Source organism: Ursus maritimus, unplaced genomic scaffold (genome assembly GCF_017311325.1).
Source record: "Ursus maritimus isolate PB19 unplaced genomic scaffold, ASM1731132v1 scaffold_29, whole genome shotgun sequence".
Lineage (NCBI taxonomy): Eukaryota > Metazoa > Chordata > Mammalia > Carnivora > Ursidae > Ursus > Ursus maritimus.
The window spans coordinates 30,134,300-30,161,308 of NW_024425452.1; the positions used below are offsets into that span (position 1 = coordinate 30,134,300).

General features: G+C 34.0%; 1 protein-coding gene across 4 annotated transcripts in view; it reads right to left on the reverse strand.

The window, feature by feature from the left end:
* LOC103657496 (pleckstrin homology domain interacting protein) overlaps positions 1–27,009 on the reverse strand; it is a 133,268-nt gene that overhangs the window by 95,091 nt on the left and 11,168 nt on the right. For all 4 annotated transcript variants that reach the window (XM_040643691.1, XM_040643690.1, XM_040643692.1 and 1 more), the window contains exons 5-7: positions 22,698–22,848; positions 22,512–22,610; positions 4,555–4,715 (exon numbers count right to left, since the gene is read on the reverse strand). In XM_040643691.1, the coding sequence (XP_040499625.1) occupies positions 4,555–4,715; positions 22,512–22,610; positions 22,698–22,848 (411 nt within the window). The remainder of the gene's footprint in view (positions 1–4,554; positions 4,716–22,511; positions 22,611–22,697; positions 22,849–27,009) is intronic.

Below are 27,009 nucleotides of genomic sequence, written 5' to 3' on the forward strand. Positions count from 1 at the left end.
TTTTTTCACCTGTTTTAATAGTTAATAATACCTGTTTTAACATATGAGGTAATATAATCAATATCCACATTCAGTGATTCCCAAGCTAAATCTTCTAGCCTTAATTTTTTTCCTGAGCTTCCAATGTCTCTTGAATGTTTCTATTTGGCTATAAAAATAACTATCTCAAATTTAACATGTCCACCATCACAAATTTCTCTACTTAAATCCCTACCACAGTAAATGACAGGACTTTCTAACCAGTCACACAAGTTAAAAACATGTGATCCCATACTCTTTCCCTCTCAATTCTTCCCTATATTCAAATGAAACTCTTACATCCTAGAGATTTTATTTTTAATCTATTAATTCCATCCCTACTTTCACTGTGACTCTGTTCAAGCCATGATGATTTCTTTCATGGATCACTGACAGAACCTTTTCACCAATTCCTCCATATATAGACTTAGTTTCAATCCATCCTTAACAATAATGTCAGAGGGATTGTTAAAAAGATAAATTATACTCACTCTTCTGTCTAAATCTGTCATTTTCTCTCCACTGCCTTCAAGAAAGAAACCCACTCCCCTTCATACATTGCCAAAAGGATCTTTATGATTTTGTCCCCCACTAATATATCTAGCTCTTGTTTAATGATATTCCATATTTATTCTTTGCCATATCCAACAATACACAATTTCATGTTACAAATGCCTTTTCCCAACTCTGCAACATCCAGCTAAACTCAGCTGAGGTGTCATTTCTAGTTAAGTTTCCCTTACCATCTACCATCTCCTACAACACACTGAATTAGATACTTCTCCTATGATACTTGAGTATCTTATATAGCCTCATTCAAGCTTCTTATCAATTGTATCACGATAGTCTGCTGACAATCTGTGAATTCTCCAGGGACAGATACTTTGTCTTTCATTTCTAGATCCTAAGTGTCTAGAAGAGTGACTAGTTATAACTTAGAGCATTTATGGAAATACTACATGTTCTTTTGCCTTAATTTGAAAAGAGAGATACATTTTTTTTTCCTGTAAAGGGGGGGTGTCACCTGGGTGGCTCAGTCGGTTGGGCATCTGACTCTTGATTTCTACTCTGGTCATGATAGCAGGGATTGAAAGCTGTGTCAGGCTCCATGCTCAGTGGGTAGTCTGCATGAAATTCTCGCTCTCCCTCTGCCCCTCCCTCCACTTACTCTCCTTCAAATAAATAAATAAATCTCTAAAAAAGGGCGGGGAACTTTTTATATGGCTCTCAACATACTTTTCTGTATTATGAGTGAATGGCTTCCTCCTGAGAGAATTCATTAACTCTACTTTTCTTTGGTGAATATTATTTGAAGCAGTGATTCTAAACCCAAGCAAAAAAAAATTAAAAACTAAAAGCGAATTAGGAAGCAAGTCTGACTCAGTAATTATGCTATCTCCCTCTCTGGGTTCTTCTCATTATTCTACTGGGAAAAATTCATTAAAATATTCTAGTACAAAATATTTGTGAATTGTCCTAATATAGAATTTCACTTATCAATTACAATGATTTCATTTTGGATCTGGTATAGAATTTGTAAATAAGATTTTAGTTGATTAAGAAACAAAATGGATAAAATTTATTTAAATCTATCTAAAAGAAACAGCAGGAGGTAAAACTTAATGACTGCTTACTGTATCTTGATCTATTCTAATTACATGCATTATTTCATTCATGTAATCATACAAAAATCTTATGGGGTTGGTACTATTATTACCCCCCCCCATTTTTTTTGGGACGAGAAAACTGGAGATTAAAGTGGAGAGGTAATGTTTCCAAACTGCAACGCTAGGAAGTGATAAAGGTGTGAGCTGAACTAAGAGCCACCTAATGTCAAAGCTGATGCTCTTACACACAATGCTATCTATACTGCCTCTAGCTACATCTACTCAGAAAGGACTCAAGAGAATCTGTCCCTTGAACAAAAACTTGCAAATATATCTACACGTAAGATACCAAATACATAAAAAGGAAAAACTGGTTGATTACTGAACTGTTATTCCAATAAATAACAATAGTGTGTTCTCTCACAGGAATTGCTCATTAGTCAATCATGATCTACTATCCTAAAGCTTTATCCCATCAGTTTTCAAGACTGATTTTCAAAACATTAGTCAGTGGGTAGTGTGTTTCCAGTGGAATGAGGGTACACTCAGCAGCCATCTCACTTTATGAAGTTAATACGAACAGTGAACACACAGGTATCCTATTGCCACTTGAGATAACCATAAAAATACAAGGAAATTTTAAGTAACACTACTTTTCATATCTACATATTTCTTATCACATGGTAACATTCTGGAGTCTACAACTGCAAATCAGCAGTAAAAAATTACAAATAAGACAATGAGTTTGGCCCAATTAGCAAATTTTATCACATACATAAAACGTCAACAATTTTAGACTCTTGTAAGACCCATATAAAATAATACGGAGATAATTTTCTTCCCTTTAAGCACGTGTCTTCAACTAAAGAAAAATTTTCAGAAAACAGCTTCTTCATATGTCATTCCTTCTCCTGAAATCAAATGCTCCTAAAAGTAGAAAGTAAATGTCTAGCACAGGGGCTGCATGCAGATTTTTTTTCTGTACAGGGCCAATAATTATCTTAGACTCTGCAGTTGTAAATACTCACATGTGCCAGTTTCTGTCATAATTATTCAACTGTGCCATTTGGTAGCGCAAAAGCAACCATGGGCAATACATAAACAACTAAGCATGCCTTTGTCTGAATAAAATTTTATTTACAAAAACAGGTGGAAGGCTGGCTTTGACCCACAGGAATAGTTTGCTACCCCGTTTCAAAGTGCTGCTCTTCCAACTCCTTACCTATCACTCTACTAAACTCAGGAGATAACAACAGCACATAACTGCATTTCCCCTCAAAAAAATTCAAGGAGATTATCTAATTCAATCAAAACACACATAATGCTTCATGAAGTAAAAGAAACAAATACTTACCATCCTGTCATTTATTTTTTATTATTTTTTTAAAAGATTTTATTTATTTATTTGACAGAGAGATAGCCAGCGAGAGAGGGAACACAAGCAGGGGGAGTGGGAGAGGAAAAAGCAGGCTCCCAATGGAGCAGGGAGCCCAATGCAGGGCTTGATCCCAGAATCCTGGGATCACGCCCTGAGCTTAATGACTGAGCTACCCAGGTGCCCCCCATCCTGTCATTTTTAAAGAAAGAATCCCCACAAGATACTGTACTAACATCAAAAATTAAGTAAGTTATATATTTTTATAACCTCAGTGCAATGACGTAACTTTATACTCACCAAAATGAAGTACAAACACAATGTTAATGCTTTTTTCTTGTTATTTCAGTTTATTACTATTTTTGAAAAATTGTTTTAAACATTACAAATACCAAATTTACTTTGTTTTCAGAACTAAATTTAAATATTGGTATACTGAGCTTGAAAAAGCTAAATGTAATTTTTCATTACAATTTGAAAACAAATTACTGTTATAGATATATCAAGCACTTTACCAAATATATAGATAGCCTGATACCTTCATGACCTGTCAGAAAATTTCACTTTTATTTTGCTGCATAGAGAATAATGGAGATAAAGGAGAAGGTGAAAGAGGAGAACACTAATCTAAAAAATGATCTGCAAATGCCTGAGTGGATTAGAGCCAGGGAAAAGATATGTATGGAAATCCTTTCCCACATCCTGCTGTTTAAGCTGTTTTACAGGTGACTGGGTACACGGGTAGAGAAGTAGATATAAATAAATCTCAGTTTACAAGCATATTTACTTAAAAGAGGAATCTGTAATTGTACCCAACTGTGTAAAATTTGCAGCTGCTCTCCAAAGACAGAGATAGGAATTTCCATTTTAACTTCCATTTTCCAGTTTCTTACTTCAAAGAAAATTAAAGACTTTGTGAATGAATGCATACCTTCAGCTCACAGGGTAGAAGTATTGTCAAGTACAAGAACACTGTAGTAACTACTACATTAGTGGATGTAATAGTTAATACAACTAAAAATAAACAGAATTATTTCCAAAAGTAATTTTCTCAGTTAAGGCTGAAAAGTTCTGCTTTTCTCCACTTAACAAGTCAAAAGAAACAACAGCAAATAAACCCAAAGAGCCTCTTTAAACACATCAGATATACTGAAGAATGAGGTGCTAAGGATAATATAAAAAGATACATTTAATAATCTCCTCTAATTTGCTTAACACACTTTCGAAAAGCCCCGCACATAGAATTTAAATTATTATAGGATATTTCTATAAAATGTTAAACTGCATATTTGATATAATGCTGGGAATTACACTTATCCATAATGTAGCACCATCATACAGCTGTGCCTGTATTACAACATGTCCTTTACGAACTTTCCAAACTTGGATCAAGTCCAACTTCAAGTAAACTCTTTTATCACAGTAAGCTAAATTACCTGAATATCCAGTTTTTCATTAGCAGAAAAAAATAAAAGTTCTATTTCAAGTTCAACTATAAGCAATGTTTCTTCAATGCCATATATGAATTAGGATAATATTTCAAAAATTACTTACAGTAAATATCCGTCTGCCAGTTCGATCAAAAGTTACACAGTACACAGATGACAAGTGTCCAAGAATTCGTTTATGCATTTTCATGTGCTGATATACTGCCGTTGGAACAAGTCGTTCAAGCCTATATTTCCCATTCAGCTTCCGTGAAAACAAAGTATCCGCTACCAAGAGAAAGGGGGGAAATGAGTATAATTCAGAAATTAATTTTCTTAATTATCATCTTTTAAGAATTCACATATTCCAACTTCTCATTTGTTGGTAAAAATAAAGATGCTTTCTAATGTACATGGCTCTTTTACTGGAATTAAGTCAGGCACTATTACCCTAATTTTACAAATAAGCAAAGTCAGTTTATATGACTGTTGAAGTCACAAAGTACATAAAACATGAAGCTAGGATTAAAATTTAGACTTCTTTACTCTCTGGCTAGTACTCCAAAAAAACCAAAAAATTTTATATATTATTTCTTTAAAATGCCCCTATGAGATACATTTTCTGACAAAAGCAGTTAAAACTAGATCCAGCAATTCCTACTTTTCATCAACAGCAATTCTTGACATCCCAAAGGATGTTTCAAGAAAACTTAGCACAAATGAAGAGAGAGGAATAATTCACTGTATTATTTTAAAAAATAATTAAACTGGGGATCTTGCCAAACACCTGTATAATGATTCCTTCTCTAGAACCTATTAGCTTTTTGTCAACTCATCCATTTTAACCATCTTTCAAGATATGACTGAAATTTATCTTCTGTCCAGAGCCTGATGTGCTGACTTCAGCCCAAAATGTTCTCCTCTATCTGAATTACCACTGTACGTATTTTCTCTTCTGATAATTATAGACAAAGAAGGTGCTCAATAAATATATGCTGACTGATCTGCAGGCTCATTATTCACTTATAGATTCTTCTGAATATACCTTTAAAAAATCCTTTTAACATAAGGCTTTTTTTCTGACTGTGACTGCCATCTACTTTGCATGGTAAGCACTACAGCTTCTCTCTTGAATTTAGTCCCGAATAAAATTTAAATATACATACAAAATACTACTTAATCTAGATTTAAAGCCCAGCAATTATGTCCTAAAGTTGATGAAATACAAGTACCTTGGTGTAACATAAAAAAATCTCAGTATTTATTATTTTATTCATGTACAATAAGTGTTTGGCTCACACTACATTTAAAAGCAAAAACAAAAACAAAAACAAAAACTTGGGGACTTGTGAAATGTAGAAAAATGCATTACATTTCGAGGAATAATTGCATTACATTTACATGTTCTTTTACTACATCAGTTAGTTTATATTATAATAGAATATACCTCTTTGCTGTTAGCACATAAATTCTATGCTACAATTTATTTCTAACATCTGGGGATATCTGAGATAAGCTTTGAGTTGTAAATTAGCATATTTAGGCTTAAGCTGGTTACACAGTAACAGTGATTTACCAAGTTTCTAACAAACGTGATACATTTTTCTTTATGCACAGAGATAGCCTGGTAAAAGACATCCTCTAGTGCTTTGGTTCCAGACTGATTTAGAGCAAGAATCACACAAATCCATAGACATCAACTGTCTTGCCAAAGGAGAACTTATCCAAACATTAATGATCTTATCCAAACACTAAGGATCCGTGGTATCTCAGACTCACCTGTCTATTCTGTAAGAAATTAAGTGATGACAAATAACACAAATGTTGACAGTGTTACGAAGATGTAGTAATTCCCTCCAACCGAAATTTACAAAATTTTCAAAATAACAAATTTTTTAAGACATTTAATACTGTTCAGGTATAAAAATATGATTACTAGAAATAACTACAATATCAAAACTATTATTTTAATGATCGAGTACATGCATATATGTCAGAATTTTTAAAAATAAATTTGTTATAAAGACCATTTAAAAATCAGAGCTGATGAAGTTTCTTCCAGGCAAAAAATACTTAAGAGAAAGAAAATGTTGCTGTTCTCTTACATAGTTTTTTTTTTTCCCCCCTGAATCTTTTTAAACCCGGGTTTAAATCTTAATTTTTATTTTAGGAGTCAACTGAAAAAAAAAAAAAAAAAAGAATACGCCTTTCAAAAAGCTACTTTATAGTCAACTTTTCAAATCAAACTTTCCAGAAACATTATTTGAAATATATTTATAGTTAAAACTATAATTCTATACTACCTTTTGTTATGCTTGGCTACCAATTAACTACTGAATATCTATACTATGACTGCATCCTAGCCAAGCCCTTGATTTCAGACAAATTACAAACCTGAGTAACAATAACTAAAAGAGAACCTACAGAGAATAGAATTTAGAATCTGCAGGCAATAACTTGCTGGACAAACTTGATAGAGTTAGAGAAGAAAATATAAGTATGGTTCAAACGCTGAAGTTAACCTGAGGAGGCTGAAATTTGTAGGCCCAAACAGATCAAATAGGTAGAGAATTTTTACAAAGGTAGAGAGAAGGAGGTTCTAGGACTCCGATTAAATGAATCACACTTTCTTTTACTATACCATTTGCAGAATGTCTATCTCCCTTACCAGAGCTTAAATACCCTAAAGAAAAAAATTCTTATTCATCTTTCCCACAACTGAGTGTAGAACCTTTTAAATAACAAAGTATATAAATGAATCTTAGTTAATAAGATACACAAGATGGTTCAATTTAATCTATAGTTTTATGGCAGGAAGGCAAATGGCAATTATTCACTTTCTAAAGAAACTGTTAATAGACTAATTGGATTTTTGAGTAAAAAAGGAAATGTCTCTTGGATTATAGAAACTCCTTAAATTTTATTAAACTAGAACATCAATTTTTAAAATGAGCATGGTTAAACAGATCTAAGGGGTCACAAAGGAATAAGTTCCTTATGTGACATTATTATAGTTTTAACCTTAAATCAAGGAGCACATAGGACTTGGTTTGAAAGTACATTTATTTTCCTAAGTATGGTGATGAGAAATATTCTTAAATCAAGTCTGCCAAAGCAAATTTCTACCCTCCTTCACTTGGCAAATTCTTTCTTACTCTCTAAGGCCAGTTAAAATGTCACCTCTGCTAGTAGAACTGTAGTGAATTTCAAAAGCAACCTAACTGGTTGCCTTATAACATCACTCCTGTACTCAAAACTACAACGATTTTCATTTCATTAAGAATAAATACCAAATTCCTTACCCATCAAGCCTACCAAGGCCATGCATAATCTTGTCTCTCATCACCTCTCTGACTTGCTACTTGAGACCCTCTACTCAGTCTGTTCCAGCTACTCTAATCTCCCCCCATTCTCCCAACACAGGAGGAACGCTCCTAATGTCAGGTCTCTGCACTGGCTGTTCCCTTTGGCTAGAATACTCTCTCTACATATAGCTAATTCCTTGACTTTGACATTCTCCAAGTCTTTCCTCAGATTTCTGTCACTTCTCAATGAAGTCTAACCTGATTAGTTCATTGAAAACTGCAACTTACTCCTTACCACCATCTATAACTCCTGGTCCCCCTTTATTTAACTCTATATTTGTTCTTTTTCCATCACTTATCAACTGATGCTAGACATTTATTGGCTCATATGTTCACTGTTTATTTCCTGCCCACCCCCTCCAACTTACATAATAAGCTCCATATGTACCAGATTTTCTCTTTTTTTGTCCTTATATTACCTTAAAGCTGACAATGATGACTGGCACTCAGTAGGTGATCAGTGCGTATTTGGTGAATTTAACAAATAAATTACACATATAATAAAACAATTAGGTTTAAGGAATAAAACAAAAATGGAGGATGTATCGAACAGATTACATATCCAGAACCCCCCTAAATAGTTCTGCTATTTCAATATTTCAACTGCTCTGCTAAATAGATTTAATCTGAAGGAAAAGAGAAAAATATTTTACTCAATTTCCTAGTAAATAGAACAGTAAATAAAATAAACATTCCAGAAATCACTGTTATCCATTTGAAATATATCAGTCTCTTTAAAATTTGAAGAGGGGTGCCTGGGTGCCTCAGTTAAGTGACTGACTCCTGATTTTGGCTCAGGTCATGATCTCCAGGTTGAGGAGCAAACCAGTGCTCAGCATGGAGTGTGCTTGTCCCTCTCCCTCTGCTCCTCCCCCTCTTGCGTGCATGCACGTGCATTCTCTCAAATAAAATCTTAAAAAAAAAAAAAAAGGTGAAAATAAATAAAGGGTCACAATTTCTTAATGTTAGATATAACTACATACATATCTAACCAGTGGATTCATATCCATTACTCCTCTAGGTATAAGGACGATAAATCAAATCCCCCAACTCACTTTTCCCCAGTTTATACTTATTTTTCAAGAATTGATTTTTTTCTAATCATAACACTAATGTGTACTCAGTGTAGAAAATAACATAAATGAAAGAAGAAAAATCTGTAATTCTATCAGTCACTTTTAAAACTTTACAAAGATTTCCCTCATAAACAGCATTTTAATAGCTATGCTGTATTCCTTAATGAAATAAGAGTTAGCCTCTAAGTTTGACAGACCTGTGTTCAAACCTGATACTGTGGGGACTTTAAGCAAGTTTCTTTCTCTCAACTTTAATTTCTCTAGTTATAGTTCTTTTTTTAAGATTTATTTACTAGAGAGAGAGCCTGCGAGCAGAGAGCCCATGCCGGGAGGGGCAGAGAGAGAGGCAGACTCCCCGCTGAGCAGGGAGCCCGATGTGGGACTCAATCCCAGGATCCTGAGACCATGACCTGAGCTGGAGACCGACACTTAACCGACTGAGCCACCCAGGTGCCCCTAGTTATATTTTTAGAAACATTTTCCGCAATATACTTGACTTTCATATTAATGCAATTCTCTTTGACATCTTACAATTTCATGAATTTCAGTCAATTTTTTCAATTATTTTTTCCTTTTTAAAATAACTTCTTCTACTGATTTAATATGTAAAGAGTCCTCCTAACCAGCCAACTGTACAATAAATATCCGCATACATTTTCTTTTACTTCTCTGTGGTTAAAGTTCTCACCTCCTTAGTTTATCTGGAGTTTTAGTATATATTGGGGTGAATCTCTAAAGATATTTTTTCTCCCCCAAGTAACCATTTATTCCAAACTTTTCATTTACTAATTCTTCTCTATCCCATTAAATTGTGATTAAATTACCTAACATTTTTTTCTGTGCTAGATCACTGACCTCATGTCTATCTAAATGCCAGTGCCAAAATTTTAATTTTGTAACTAATGATGTTTTAATATTTATCTGGCTATTCTTCATCATTATGCATCCATTTTTAAATGTCTTAGTCTTGATTATTATCTAATTTGAAGATCACTGAGAAGTTAAAAAAATAGATTTGTTGACAATGTAAGATTAATTTCATTCACTCATAAATACCCAACATCTTTCTATCTAGGAACATGATGCTTTCTTCCTATAGCTTGGACCAAGTTTTCAATACAGATGATCTTAGAAAAAAATAAGTATAACCAAAGTTACCTTAGTTTTCCTCACTATACAAATCTGAACCATCTGAACCAACTTCACGGGAAATCCGTATACAAATCTGTACTACTTAAACCAAGTTTTATAAGGAAAAAATGGGTAGCTGCCAGGAAAGAGCATCTGCAATAACCTCAGTAGGTATAATTTTGAGGACACTGGAAAAAATGCATGACAAAATCTCTTACAAACAAAAAAAGCCTGAAGCAGAAATATTATCACTTCCCTCCAAAATGTTTAGAATTTTTTCTCCTTCTGCTAAGTACTTCGTAAAATGGACAAGAATATGTGGTGCAATCGCAATGAATTATCCAAGATCAAAATTAACTATTGCTAAAAAAGATGAGTTGGAAAAAAAATTCAAATTACTATGAATTAACAAAAATGCAGAGGTTATTTATTTATTTATTTTTAAACAAAGAACAGTAAAACTTGCTATACAATGTCTACTCCAGTGAAGGAAAGCTGTCTTCCCTTAATACTCTAACCTGGAAGGCCTCAGAACTAGTGCTTGCAACTTCTGCCAGCTCATGAAAGTAGAGCCCTGCTAATGAAAGCAAGGAGAAGCATGTGGCTACAGATTCTAAAACCCAAAGAATACATTTTGACAACAGAAAAAGTAGATGAAGAAGCAAAGACAATGTAACTCAGCAGGTGTCTCAGTATAACTTGGGCTCTTTTCTTATACAGAAAAAGGGGTACTCAGATAAAAAACATCAGAATATTTATTAAGATTATTTTAACTGATTTTTGTTAAATTCATTTTATCCTATATTATGATTAATTCTATTCTGTAATTCTGTTAACAAAAACACACTTGAAAAGCTCCCAGAGTTTCTGTCAATAAAATGCAGAAGTAGTTATAATTCATAATTAATAACCACATAAACAATTCCTAAATTAAAGTAGAAAAGAGTGAATTCTGGATAATCAGTACCTAGATTTCATTTTAATTCCCATGATCTGTGTTAATAAAGGCTTTCTAAATGTAAAATTAGTAACTCAAACTATAAAACAAGAGTTTGGAAACCTATAAAACTAAACTTGAGTAAACTACAAAACTGGTAATAAACATGTAAGCAAGACCACATGAAAACAAATTCCGAACTGCTTTATTGCTAGACGATAATTAGTTTTCCCAACAAAATAATGCTACATTCACGACCAGGCACTCAGAGGACAATTTCTACAGAAATGACCTTCCAAGTTCATTGCAAGCCCAAAAAGTTGCCAACATGTGGTATTGGTGATTTCAAATTTTCCATTAGATAAATGTAAGGTATTTGATAAGGCATAAAATTATATAAAATTTTATTCATTTTAAAGAACCACAAAAATGTTCTAATGAAAAGAAAGTATGACTATGGGGTCACAAAAAATAGCCATATACATCTCTAAAAGAGAAGTTATGCTAAAGCCAGGAATCAAATACCTTGAAAAAATACCTATGAAGAGGAAAAAGACACCAAGGCTTATAACTAGAGAGGGTTTTACTAGAAGGACTTCAAGAATCTAATGACTGAAAAAATCTTACCTGCTTCAAATAACAATGTAGGTAAATGTCAAAAGACAACACAATACTTAATTCGGTGAGAAAAATGACTACTGAACACTATTATGATGTGTAGCAGGTTTGGAAAATAATTTTGAGTCCTTCAGTATGCGTCAGGACTTTACATATGTTCTCATTTAATTTCACCCATCTTTTAAGGTAGGTACTACTGTTATCCCCATAAGGGGATATTCCTACCAGTAAGGAAACTGAAAGACAAAATGTAGCTTTCCCAGAGGTGAAGCTCAAGGGTTGAATTCAGGCAGTCTGATCCCAAAGAGCACACTCTTACTAGATAGACAGATATCAGAAAAAAAGACAGGAAATACGCTGAAGTATTAATAGCAGATAACCAGAGAGACTGACTGATTTTTGAGCTGTTCTCTGTTTTCTCTATTGAGCATTTATTCATTCTGCTTAATTTCTTAATTAAATGAAGTATAGCTCAGTCTACCTGAAGGAATTCAAAAGAGCAATACGAAAAATCTAAACTGTCTAAAGAGATTAACTGAAAGTCAAAGACTGAGAAAAACAGGCCCAGGGATAAAGATGCGAGGAATTTAAATTTATTTAATCATAAAAAAAAAAACCTTCAAGACTAAGTATATTGAAGTGTCAGAATTGTATACTATAAAACAGACAATAACCATTGCCAATTTGACAATGGACTGAATGATAAGCTACAAAGAATTCACATCTGGTTTGATTCAAAACCCATAAAATAATACAAAACGCCATCAATTTTTTTAAAGTTTTGCTTCTAAAATCTAGCCCATTAAATTTTTAAAATAAAAGAGAAATATATCACAGATTGTGTAGGTTCAATTTTATTTGGGAAGGCATCGCATAAGAAGGAATTTTTAACACTGAACTCACTATAGAGCCACAATTGAAAAGCTTGCTGCAATAATTCTCCTGAGGTTACAAACATAGACATGAGTAGGAATTAACAACCAAATATTCATAATTTGAGGGACAGAGATACTATGGGAAATAATTCAACACAGACCAGTTTACTTCTACACTATCATCTGGTCTGTATGTCATCTTGCACCAATAACTAGAAAACAACCTAACACAAGAGCAAGACAAATCACCATTACTATAATGAACAAAATTCCCAACTTTAAAGTAGCAGGGGGGTTGCAACATTAGAAGGATAATCCGGTGAACAGGTTTTGTCCACAAAAAAAGAGGGAAGGAAAGAGAGAACAGAAAAGGGAAATAATCACCTGGGCAACACAGCACCCATGAGAGCCTCTCTCTTTATTTTACCATTGTAACTAAAATAATTAGAACGCACAGTAGCTACCCTCCAAATCTCTACATAGTCAATCTGGTGCTTAGTTGTACCTCCTATATGAAAGACATTATGTTTTTAAGATTTAGCAGATACCACAAAGATAAGATCTAAAAAGGAAAACTCAAATACTGAAATGAAATACAGAAAGTAAAGAGATGATTCCAAGAGTTAAAGCAAAAAAATCTCATGAACCAAGTATGTAACAAGCACAAACAAAACAAACCCCAAAACACAGACATTACAATTACTAGGACTGTAATTTACTAGAATTGTAAAATTACTTGATTTGTATTATTCTTCCTCTTTTCTTTCTTGGAAACTAGTCTGATACCACTTCAGTCAGAAAATAATACTATGGTACAATATTATCAGTTTTAAATATTTTAAAAATGTTTTTATAGTAATTAAAAAAAAAGGGTCATTCTTTAACAATTACGTAGTTGTATGCCAAACACTTTAATCATTCAATTTTAAATTAACAAACATTAATACAGCACCTGCATGGGCCAGGTATGAACTAAGGGATGTAACAAAGAAAAAAAAAAAAGACACAGTACTTACCCTCATGGAGACTGCAGTCTAGCAGGGAAGACAGACATAAACAAGGACTTACAATAAGAAGTGTCAGCAAAAAAAGGGTTCAGAAAAATCTTGAAATATATAGCAGAGAGTCCTAAATATATGGCAGGGGAAGGAGGGATTGGATCAGGCTTTTCTGAAAAACGCACATTTAAAGTAAGACCTGAAAAATGGGAACAGCCAAAGAATGTTGGTGGGAAGGGAGCATATTCTAGATTGAGGAAAGAGCATGTGCAACAGTCTGAGGCTGGAAAGAACACAGTACTCAAGCTACATAAGGAAGCCAGGTATGGCTAGCACACAGAGCACGGAGGGGCCAGCGCAGAGGGAAGAGATGGGAAGGTAGGCGGTGGACTGCAGAGTGCTTTCTAAGCTACAGCCAGGCATTTTGGACTATTTCCCCAAAACAGTAAGTTGAAGGTTTTTAAGGAGAAAGAACTGGGAATAGTGTAAGATTTGCTTTGGGATAAACCATTGCAGTTTATCTCTTTACTACAATGAGAACAGCTCAGAAGGGATATGACTAAAAGCAAAACTGATTTTGCAAAAGAAATCAAAGGTTTCAAAAAAAAAATTTCATTTTTGAAAAAAATTCAAATCACTTTGCCAACAAGATTCTTAAGACTTTCTCAAGGAACTGAATGATTTTCTCTCAAATTATTTATCTGGTAAGAGATAAACTTTAAAGAATATACCATGTTTTATTCTTTATAAAGTTCACAACTCTGAAGCATACTTCCAAGGCTCTTATATCTAAATCAATAAATAGACACAGGTGGTACAAGACTAACGCATTAAGAATTTCACAGAGATAGCAAAAAGGTGCTAAATAAATGTGACATAAAGTTAAATGGATAAGATCAGAAAAAAATAACCAGGGATAACTGAGTTGGTCACTACCTCTTAAGGTTTAGTTTCTTCAATAAAGTGGGGGTGTGTTGCAGTGTTGCTATGAAAAGCAAACAAGACAAAAAGTTTTGTAAACTCAAAGGTATTATATATATATACTAACGTTTATATTGACTGTCCTTAAACAATCAAATCTTCATGTTATAAAAGTAAATCTTACTGAACACAGGTTTTCTTTCATTTTTTTTAAAGACTTTTGTGGGAGATCATTTTTTCCCATCTTCCTTAAGGAGTGGAACAAATTGCTACTCTGTTTATATAAGTATCTACTCAGCCTGATCATGGACTTCCCAGTTTCAAGACAGCTAGGAAGACGTTCAATCCTTAACTTCAAAGGTTCCCTGAAGAAATTCAAAATAAAAAGTCAGAGACTTTATGAAGAAAATAAGATAATTTCCTTCGCCTATATAGATATGAAATTCAACATCAAACCCAATTAGCAATCTGGGAAAATAGGGGACACAAACTAAAAGGGGTAATGAATGGCTCGTGCTTCCTAATTACTACTGCAACTGCTTGCCAGACACATCACAACAGGAGAGCAGGGGGCACAGCTGATACTTCTCATCACAACTATGACCTTAAGAAGAAACTTCCTCTCATTATTTACAAAAGAAAATAAAATACAGCTACAAGAGCAACAATTTGAACTCACCTAAGTAAACTGTCATTCTTCAAAGTGTTTCCCTTTTTTTGGTCAATCACAAATTCGAAAAGAAATTTAAGCAAAAGAAAAAATATAAATAATAATGTCTGTTTTATATATTTGGTACTTTGGCATAATGAACATTAGCTTTATTTCCCTTAAAACAAAAAAAAAATGTAATACATTTTAGGAGTCTCTCATAGCTACCTATTCTTAGAAGGCAAAAAAAAGAAATAGGGAGGCTGGGGGAAGGATAGTAGTAAGCAGAAGAGAATTAAAAAAACAAAAGCCTCTGCTAAATGGAAATATATCATTCTGAACTTTTCTTGTCCCACCCCAATCATTAATTACATCAATTACCTACTGCCTCTCCATTTATATTTACTAATGCTGAGGAACTGGGTCCATAAAGAGCAATCAAATATAATCCATCGACAGATAAATGGATAAAGAAGTTGTGGTTTGTGTGTACACACACACACACACACACACACACACACACACATCATGGAATATTATGCAGCCATCAAAAAATGAAATCTTGCCATTTGCTATGCCATATATGGGACTAGAGGGTATTATGCTAAGCGAAATAAGTCAATCAGAGAAAGACGATTATCATATGATCTCACTCATATGTGGAATTTAAGAAACAAGGCAGAGGATCATAGCGGAAGAGAGGAAAATATGAAACAAGATGAAACCAGAGAGGGAGACAAACCATAAGAAACTTTTAATCTCACGAAACAAACTGAGGGTTGCTGGAGGGTTGGGGGTGGGGGGATGGGGTAGCTAAGAGGTGGGCATTGGGGAGGGTATGTGTTGTGGTGAGCGCTATGTGTTGTGTAAGACTGATGAATCACAGACCTGTACCCCTGAAACAAATAATACATTATATGTCAATAATTTAAAAAAAAAATAAAAGAAATATAATCTCTATCCTCCAGGCCCTAACAGTATCATAGAAAAAAACCAAAGATAAATAAAGATCGTTCAGGGGACAGATTAAAATATAGACGCCAAGACCAAAAAATAAAAACCTCAAAATATAGCTAAGTCAGAAACGATTAAACAACACAAATTATAAAACTATTAAGACTAGAAACATAGAAGTAAATTGTAGAAGATGAGTTCTGAAAGAAAAAAATGGTTACTGAGAAAGTAATAGGTCAAAATGAATGAATTTAAATAAGTGATGAACAACTGCCTAACTAAAGTATGGATTGAGCGAGGGCAAAAAAGGCACAAGACTTAACAGAATATTAGGCAAAGGATAAATGAACAGAAATCACAGATTATTATAATCTTATAATTTACTGAATTATGTGTAAACATTAAGTTATATATGTTAAATCTTATACATTTATAATAATTACAATATTTCTAATACTTATGTAAGAAATACAGTCATATGAGGAAAAAATTAGCTCCGTAACTTCCAGATCTCACTCCAGTGCCAAATATGTTAAGAAATTACCAACTGCAGAATAAGTCAAATATTGGAACGTGGCAAAACATAGCAGTGAAAATAAAAAGAGGTAAGAACCTCCTTTTCAAAAAAGTACTCAAGATGTGTTAGCAAAATAATTCATTAAATGAGAATCACAGGAAAGGCAGAAAGTAAAATTTATTGCAATCTACTTTTGTGCCTCACTTTACTATCTTATTTAAGTGTCCAAATTACCAAATATGGTAGGTATTATCTCGATTTTACAAATGAGGAAGCTGAGAGGCTAAAAAATTTAAAAATTTGCCTAAGGCCACACATCTAGACTAAAGCAGACTCAAGATTTATAATCTAATTTTAAATGAATCTTTGCTGCCTTTGTTCAAACTAGTTTTCTCAGAGGAAACTATAAATGTAGACGAAATCTAAGACTTCTTTTCATGCATAAGCTTATTAGTGTTAACTGGATGCTTGTGTAGTAAGGCTATTTTTCAAGGCAAAGCTGTTTCCTTAACACTCACACATTTTTAAGAAACAGGTTCCCTAGTACTCCTTATCGCCCCCCACCAAAACTGCAACCTTGCCACAGAAACAAGTAAAATGACAGAAGAAACAAGTAAAACAAAGATATGAACTACACAGGCACAACAACAAACAAGATGAGATATGGAAAACCTAGAGATAAAAAGTTTATGATGTTAATATGGTAAATATAAGAAAAATGCAAATAGGCAATTAGCAAAGATTGCTTTAATTTAATATATTATAACCTTTTCCACAAGATAAACATGCATTAAACTCATCTCCAAATTTATCTTTAAAAACAACTTTTTTACACAGTGAGAGAGAGAGAGAGTATACAAGCAGGAGCAGCAGCAGGGAGAGGGAGAAGCAGGCTCCCGCTGAGCAGAGAGCCAATGTGCGGCTCGATCCCAGGACGCTGGGATTATGACCTGAGCCGAAGGCAGACACTTAACCAACTGAGCCACCCCAGGTGCCCCTAAAAACAGCTTTAATGTACCTAAGTCTCTTCACCCATGTCATTTACTACTGAAGTAGGGTTGTTTATCATAGGCAAATACGGAGTAAATTATATCTGAAAAAAAGGCATAATGTGGGTAAGGAGGTTGGAGAAAGGATAATACCTGAGATTATTAATTTTTTTGAAAGTAAATATGCCTAGTTCTCTTCCACAGAAAATCTGTTAGAATCTGGTGATAACAGATTGGTGGGATCTTTCTCCCCCCCTCCCCCCCATAAAAAGAGGTTCTAGAGGACTGGAAAGCATTTGACCATTTTCGTTCTCCTGCCCTGAGAATGAATTCCAATGCAATTTTCACAGTTTACATCAAGGACTAGGAGATACAAAACAGTCAGGATTTATAAGCAGACAACAAAATAAAACAGGATAAGAATGCACTGAGATAAGCTCAAGGCTTGGTTCTTAAATTATACAGGTACAAGTTTTAACATCCTGAGTGTAATGAACTGACAACCCAATTCATGAATAAACCTTAATTTCTTAAAAACCAGTTTCAGCGGCAGCGGGGGGTGGGGGTGGTGACGCGTGGGTGGCTCAGTCAGTTGAATGTCTGCCTTTGGCTCAAGTCATGATCTCAGGGTCCTGGGATCAAGCCCCTTAGCAGAGAGTTTGCTTCTTCCTCTCCCTCTGCCCTTCCCCCAGCTAGTGTGTGTGCTCTCTCTCTCTCTCCAATAAACTAATAAACTCTTTACACACACACACACACACACACACACACACACACACACACACACACAGAGTTTCTGGGGTTTTGCCTTAATTTAAAGCCACCCTTGGACCAAGTCTCTCTCTTTTTCCAACCACCTATTCCATTTTTTACTCCCTACGGATTTCTAAACTTTTCTTGTCCCACTCCAGTTCATCAATTACCAACTGCCTCTTCATTTAATATTTACTAATGCTGAGGAGTTGGGTCTATGGAGAGCAATGAAACATAATCTCTATCCTCCAGACCCTAACAGTGATAAGGAAAAAAAAATAGTAGAAAAGGAAAAGTAAATAAATAGACACAACTATGGGACAAAAGCTGTAAGAGAGTAAGTATAAGCAGACATTGAAATCTTAAAAATTCTGTTTTAAAGAACAGACGAAAAAGAGACATGGCAGAAAGAAATAGAACATGTACAGAGACAAACAGATAAAAGAGTTTAGCTGACTGTTAAAAACTGCCAAAGAGTAGTACAAAACTAGAGCACAGGTACAGGTGAGGAAAAGGTGGGAAAGACGGGAAAAGGTCAATTTTGTGAGCCACATTACACAGTTAAGACTATTTAAAGTCAGTGAGAGAAAGGAGGCATGACATGATCACATAGGCATTTTAGAACTTTCAGAGTTCTCAACTGGAGGATATTTTGCCCCAGGGACATTTGGGAATGTCTGGAGACATTTTTTGGTTGTCACAATTACGGGGGCAGGAGGTGAAGAGTGTTACTAACATTTACTGGGTACAGGCAAGAATGCTGATAAAACACCCTACAATGCACAGGACAGTAACCCACAACAAGGAATTATCTGTCCCAAAATGTAAATAGTGCTGAAGTTATAACACCCTGATTTAGAGCTAAATCCTAGGGTACAGGAATAGAGGAACAGAGACAAGGGATTAGGTAGTCTATAAATTCCAGGAGAGCAGAGGTCATGTTCTTGTTTATCCTGCAACTCCAGATCTTAGCCCAGTTCCAGATACAATGCAGAGAGATTCTATATTTACTTAGTAAGTGAATGAATGATGTTAGCACTCCAGGCAAGAAATACCAAGGCCTAAAATGTGGCTGTTGCAGTGGTAATGAAAAATAGATTCAAGAAACTAGAATAGAATACATATGCCTTATTTACTAAATGAATGTAAGAAATGAATTAAGAAGTCTAACTTCCAGGCTTGGAATAACAAGTTTCAGAGGGTCAGAAGTTCTATTTTACACATTTTAAAGTTTCAGACAAATGTGAGATACTCAAATTGAGAAGTACAACAGTTTGCATATAGTCTAAGAAAGGAAAATCTAATTTATCACCCCACTCATCTTAAATGATCCTCTGAGTTTAGAACAGGAAGTTCAACTTAAAAAATAAATAAACCCTAAAAGCAGTACAGTAATCTGAATTGGATCCCGGAACAAAAAAAGGTAATTAGTGGGAAAATTTGGTGAGATACAAAAAAGGTCTGGTGTTTAGTTAATAATAATGTGCCAATGTGGGTTCTGTAGTTTTGAGAAATGTACCAGATAACATAAGATTATAACAATAGGAAAAACTGCATAAAGGGTATAAAGGAACTGTGAATTGTCTGTGCAGCTTTCAGTAAATAATCTATTCCAAAATTAAAAGTTTATTTTAAAAAAACCTGACCTCAAATGTGTCAAAATTTAAATATCTGAATCTATAATATAAACATTTAAATCTGTAGTTTACGAAAAGCTAAAATGTTAAGGTTTTTTTTTTTCTTTCTTACATCCATTGATAGTTGGTAGTACTACAGAGACCAAGGAAAGAGCAAAGAAAATCTTTAAAGGTAACCAGAGAGAAAATAGCAAAGAGGAATCAACAAAAGATTTTTTTTTTAAATCTTCTAACCCATATTCTGTGGTACTTGAAATGATACAATGTATCACCGTGCAGACAAAAAGCTGATGAATTTTTCCTTCCATTACCACCCTATTCCCAATTTTGTAGCAATGACAAAACATTCAAGACTGTCACCAAGGGGAACTGACAAGACATGACACTAAGCTATGACTATAACACAGTTGTTTTGATTAGTCCAGCTTTTAGTGACTTAAAAAAAAATTATATGCAAATACAAAAAAGCAGGTAAAACTGGCATTCTAATACATTTATTTTTTTTAAATATAAAGAACTAATATTTTCCTGAAAATACAAATGGAAGAAAAAAACTTTTATCTTAAACTCTAAAACTGAAATTAAGTCTTTCAAAAAGGTACAAAAATGACCTACTTGGTAATTAATTCTGTTACCTAAATACACCAGTTGCATTTCTCTGCTGTGACATAAAACTCAAGGTATTTTTGCCATATTCCCTATATCCATGTCAGCGATACTTACCAATCTGACCATTATGATTTAATATCAATTTTTCTGAGTAGCCAAATGCTACTATTGAAAGTTTAGCTTACTGAAAATAAGGCATAGCAAAACAGAGTCAGTCTGGTCTAAGGACGTACTAAATTTGTAACCCCGGTCAAGATACTGAACCTTTCTCAATGCCTCAATTTCCTTCTCTATAAATAAGAATAGCTCCTCTTAAGTTTAAGGTTTTAAAAGAGAAAATAAATGGAAAATGCCTAGCACACAGTAATTACTCAGATAGCAAAAATTAAGAGAGGTTACTTACTGTCAATCATTCTTGTACTTTCGTGGCTACCACATTGTACTGGACAATGTGTTGAAAGAATAATATAACACATTCCCCTTATTATACAGATCTGCAGTTTTTCAAGAGGATGAACTTCTCCCTGTAGGTGAAGCTCCTGTAATATCTTACCTTCCCCTTCTTTAAACTATTCTGCCCCCAGTATAATTTTCTAAGTGCAAACATAAAATATACTTTAGTGTCTCAAATCCTTTCTTATTTTAATAGTAGTTCTTTATATACATTACCTATAGATACTACTATGTAACCAAGACATTCATTTGCTGAAAAAAATATCATCCATGATTGCTTGCCATACAAATACTACATAGGATACCTTTGGAAAGGTCAGAGAAAATAAACCAGAATACATCACAGAGACAAAAAGATGCAAATCATAAAAGAGAAGGTGATAAAGAAGATTAAGTAAGAAAGTCTAACATCTGTTCAACTGGAGTCCCAACGGGGAGACAATGGAGCAAAGATGATAGTTTAAAAGATAATGGCTGAGAATTTTCCAATGCCAGTAAAAGACATTACAGATTCAATAAACCCAATGGATCTCAAACAAGATCAATTAAAAAAAAAACAACCTACCAACACCAAGACATATCACAGACAAACTAAAGAAAACCAGCAAGAGAGATCACTTTCCAAGCAACAGTTAGGAGATTTAAACCCACATCTACCAATAATTATACATATAGGACAAAAAAAATGCCCTTCTACACTATTTTTAAGAGATATAGAAAGTAAAAGGACAAAAAAAAGGTTAAAAGTAAAACAATGAGAAAAGGTATACTATACTAAGCAAAAGGCAAAACTGTAATGTTGATGATCAGTATAATAACTATCCAGAAAAAAGGAGAAATAAGTAGGATCTGGATGGGTGTACGAAGGAGACTAACAATCCTTCTAGACAGGCAAAAGAGTGGGGGTGGGAGAAGAGGCTATGACTAAAATATGAAAGTCTCTGAAAATTAAAAGTTTAGACTGGTGCAAGAGGAAGTATGACACCATTAAAATAACCTCTTTTTACCTGAGCAGAAGAACAACGTAGCAAAGGTAGAATTAAATAAGATTACTATTACAGTGTTGGAAGTGTGACCTGGAAGGGAAACAGTGAGAAGACACTGAAAGCAAGATTAGTTTAGAAGATGGTACAGTAATCCAGGTAAGACAAGGGCCTGGTAGTAGGAGAGATAAAGGAATGAATCTATGAGGCATTTCAAGAGGAAGTCCTATCTGCATCAGTTCTCCTCTGAAATGTTAAAGGCAAAAAAACGCCCTATGCTTTAAAAAAAAAATAACCAAACTATTTTTGTTTATAACTAATCTGTAATACATACAGTCGCCCACAAAAATCAATCTCATATATTTTAGGAGACAATTTTTTGTAAAAGTAATATATCAATGAGCTAGCCTACATTAGGTACAATATGCACGATCCATAATTACACATTACGACTTCTTCACTACTAAGATTACGGACACAGTAAAAAAAAATCTGATAGCTTTTCCTCTTTGAATGCTCATGCACAGAATATGAAATTCTCTTTAAATAACTAAAACATTTTTATTTTCAAAAGCTCTTTACCAAGAGGATATCAACTTGTTAATGAACTCAAACAACTCACCAATGCTGGGTGGGCTACCATAGTTAATTGGTGACTCGGGTGGTCTTCCACAATGCAATGCAGCCAGAGCAGATCCTTTCCACACAACATGCTTGCAGCCTATTAAACACACATATTTTTATGGACCCAAAAGTAGGACACACACAAAAAAAAGAATGTCTAAATCCTATTAGAAATTTTTCATACTTTTATTTGTGCGTAGCAAGGACTGTCTTCCAGCTCCTAATAAAGTCTGTACTCCAGGAACGCTTTGTGGAATTTCTTGTTCAAGAAGAGGTCCTAGCCGATGACATATTTGCAGCAAGTGATCAGGCGCTAAGTGTCTGTAATACTTCACCTATTATATGAAAGACATATAAAATACTTGCTAAATAAGGTGATATAGTTTTTTATAGTAAATAAAATATACTTTAAAAAATACAGTAATTTGTTCTGGCTAGTCGACATTTCATTTTACTTGGTAAAAGTTCATGCTTATTCTGTGCAACCACTTGACTCACAGAATAAAACAGTTGTCCCAACCATCATTTAATTCATTGAGGAGAAAAACTGCTAAAGAATTAATGTAACTAAATATAGCCAAGCTATAAATTAGCAGATTCTAGTCAATGCAAATATTGAAGAAAAAATATATAGCATTATAACCTAAAATGATTATGTTGCTTAACATTTTAATTTTCAAAAACTTCAAAGTCATCCAACTATAAAATATAATGAATATTTTGGATCTTTCACATTTTAAGAATATCTCCAGAATAATTATGATTAAGAAAAAAACCTTAATATTCATGTTCTCATCACAAAATTTAAAAACACTTACAGCCTCTATGAAGACTTTTATAATCTATTCACAAAAAACCTTAGCGAGAAAGGCCAAATTCCAACTGTTAATTTAAACAAGTTTAACTGTAAAATCTACCTACTACAAAAAGTTTGGGCACTTTTGGAACAACTTCAAAACACCACTTAATTTATGCTAGCATTTGAAAACAAGATAGAAAATTCTAATATTTTTATTATCCATCCTGAAAGTCTTTCCAAATAATCTAAAGAGAATTAGAGGAAAAAAATATTTTGTTTTATAGTTATCAAGTTATAAAAAATTTCTCAATGTACTACCTAAATATTATAGTTTAACTGTTCTCAAAGTGAGTTTTGGGAACTCCTGGAGGTTCCTGAGGTAAAAATCATGACTAATACTAAAATGTTATTTTGCTTTTTTACTCCTTCATGAGTGTATGGTGGATTTTTCAGGGGGCCACATGACATGTGATATCACAAAAGACTGAATAAGGCAGCAGATATAAGAATTTTTCTTTTTTAGCCAGACATTAAACGTTCCCCAAAATGTAAAACAATGTCACTCTTCATAAATTTGTTTTGGAAAATAACTGCTACAAAAAGTGTTACTTATATTACATGAAATGAGTTTAATAGTATTTAAATAAATAAATTATTTTAAAATTTGTTTTAATTTTTAAAAATACGAACAGATTATAATCCATGCAAACAAACAAAATTCAGTAATTTTTATTAATATAAATGGGTTCTGAGGCAAAGTGTTTGAGAACTGCTACTCAAGTTCACATAGTAATGACAATTTTAGGATGAATTCCTTATAAGATTGATTTGAGGAGGGAAGTGAAGGATTAAATCATTTCATTCCATCTTGCAGTATCTTTTATACTCTACAGATAGAAGAACATAAAAGGTATTTTTAAAAAGTTTGCTAATATTCATCCTTCTAAGTGGAAGCCAATTAAGAGAAATCAATCTTACTTTTTATCATAATATATTCCTGTCATGGAGACAACATGGAGCCATACTGCCACACTAATAATTTAAAATAATGCAGAGCGTGGCATATAGTAGATAGTATTAGTGGAATGAATACTTTAGCAAAGAGGTTCTAATACAAATCATATATATACAATATTATGTGCCTCTGAAAAATCCTGAGATAAATCTATTTGATTTTGTTTAATGTAATTTCCCAAACTTGTTAAGCTATGGATTCCCTTTTCCCCTAATATCATCATCATCTTGACTCAAAACATACTCTTTCAAACACTAGTATGATTAGCTAAGCAAAAAACCATTTAGAATATACCAAAATAGAAATTTTTAAAATTATATTTATACCTTAATCTTCCCTAAAATAATATACTTAAAAATAAAATTTAAAGGAAACGTCTACAATATTTATAGGGTCCCTTCCAGTTCTAAGTTGTATATAATTATTCTAATGTGATTTCTTTACATTGATCTAAATTCCTCTCAAAAATTTTACTTTAACCATAAATTTCATTACTTATTAACTTAAGTTTGATGATTATCCTGTTTTAGAGTCTTTTTGCAGGGGCGCCTGGGTGGCTCAGTAGGTTAAACATCTGCCTTTGGCTCAGGTCATGATCCCAGGGTCCTGGAAAGAAGCCCGCATCGGGCTCCCTGCTGAGCAGAAAGCCTGCTTCTCTCTCTCTCTCCCCCTCTGCTGCTCCCCCTGCTTGTGCTCGCTCACTGTCTGTCAAATAAATAAAATCTTTACCAAAAAAAGGAGCCTTTTTGCAAAAACACATTTCAGCTAGTGAACCTGAAAACCCTTACTGAAGAATCCTTATTGAAAAATTCATAAAATATTATGAATCCACTTTTTCAGACTTAGTCTTTCCTTGGTGATTTAGTATATTTTTCAAACTCGACTTTCACTTTAAAGTTAGAAGAGATACTTTCAGTTCTTAAAATCCTCAGGCTTTCTGGCTTTTGAGACTTTATACAAGCTGATCCCTCTGCTGGAAATCTTTTCTTACCCATCCACCTCCCCATCTCATTCTCCTTCATGTCTCAGTCTATACCTCACTGCCCTCCATGACCTATTACAACACCTCTGCCCCTTCTTTTTGGACACTCTATCTTTGTGTTTCCATAGCACATTATACTCCTTCCCAAAACGTTCTTTTACTAACTCATCAGCACTTTGTAGTACTTTTATCATATTAATTGTTCTTAAATATTTTGATATCTAGAGCTCAGTGGGAATCGATCCTCTAGCCCCACAAAAGCATTCGTACAGGTCTTAAATAGTCTTGCCCTGTTTTGGAGGTTCCTAAGACCCCTGCAGTAACCTAAAATTGCCAATTTACTTATCCATGACCTACATTAGAAGACATGGGATTAGATCTTGTTTACCTGTCTACCTAATACCTAATGTAGTACTTGTAGTTAAGTGTTTATTAGATAAGTGAACACATGACAATATGCAATAACTACTGGCTTCTCCTATTCTATCTAGCCATTAAATGGTAAAGTTCTTAAGGTCCAGGATCCCAGAGTCCAGTTCCACACCCTATTTCTTCTCACTCAATACTTTCTCCTTGAAAAATTATTATAGCAATGATTCCCAAATTTGTTTCTATAGTCTACACTTGCATATCAAACTTCCTTAAGATATCTCTTTTTGGAGTCCCAAAACCCCCTCAACTCAACATATGCAAAAATGAACTCAAGATCCTTAATGTCAACACCCCCTCTCCCAAAACGTTTCCTACCTTGACAAACGACAACACCATCCATCCAGCCTCAAACTAAGAAGTCACATTTTTTACACTGCCTATTCCTCCCTTCCTCCTCATTCTCAACATCCAAGTAGTCACCAAGTTCAAATGATTTTCCCTTCCTATTCTTAAACTCATCTACCTCTATATCTCCATAATGACCCAGTTTCAAATCATCTTTGCAATAAACTCCCGTCTTTCTCACATCCACTCATGCCTCCTACCTCATTCTATTCTATAATCTCTTCTATTCCAAATTTATTCTTTACATTGCAATCATAACGCCCTTTCTAAAACCTTTATCTGGTCAAGTAACCCATACTTAAAGACCCACAAGTAAACCCACACTTCAGAGACTTTCCTTGCTCTTTGGCCATCCAACTCCTTAACATGATCTACAAATCCTGAAAGGCATGTATGGTCCACTCATACTTCTTTGCTCCATATGGCACATTCCCAACCCTATACACTCCAGCCCTCACTTTCCACATTTAGACATACTGGCCTTCCTTCAGGTTCTTTACCTGTACTCTCTCCTGCAGGCTTTTCCCATGTGGCACACTCTTTACATCTCCCCACATTTCCTTGCCCAAACAACTCTTTTATGTGCTTCAGATCTTCCCTCCAAGGTAACCTCCTTTGTTTCCCTTTATTTTACAGTCTAAGTGTATTATCTTGGCTGCATGCTCTTGGTGACTTTTCCTTAACATGTACCAGTTTATGATTATACATTTAAAAGTTTAATAATTTAATGCTTTTCTTCTCAACTTCACCATTAACTAGAAGAGAATAAGAACCACGTCTTTTTTTTGGTCCTAGCTGCATCACATACACACATTCATACACATATACCAACCTACCCACCCACCCATCCACCCAATACACACTTAAAAAAAAAAAATCAATGAAAACTTTCTTCTGCTACCTTTTTAAAACATTATTCTTAA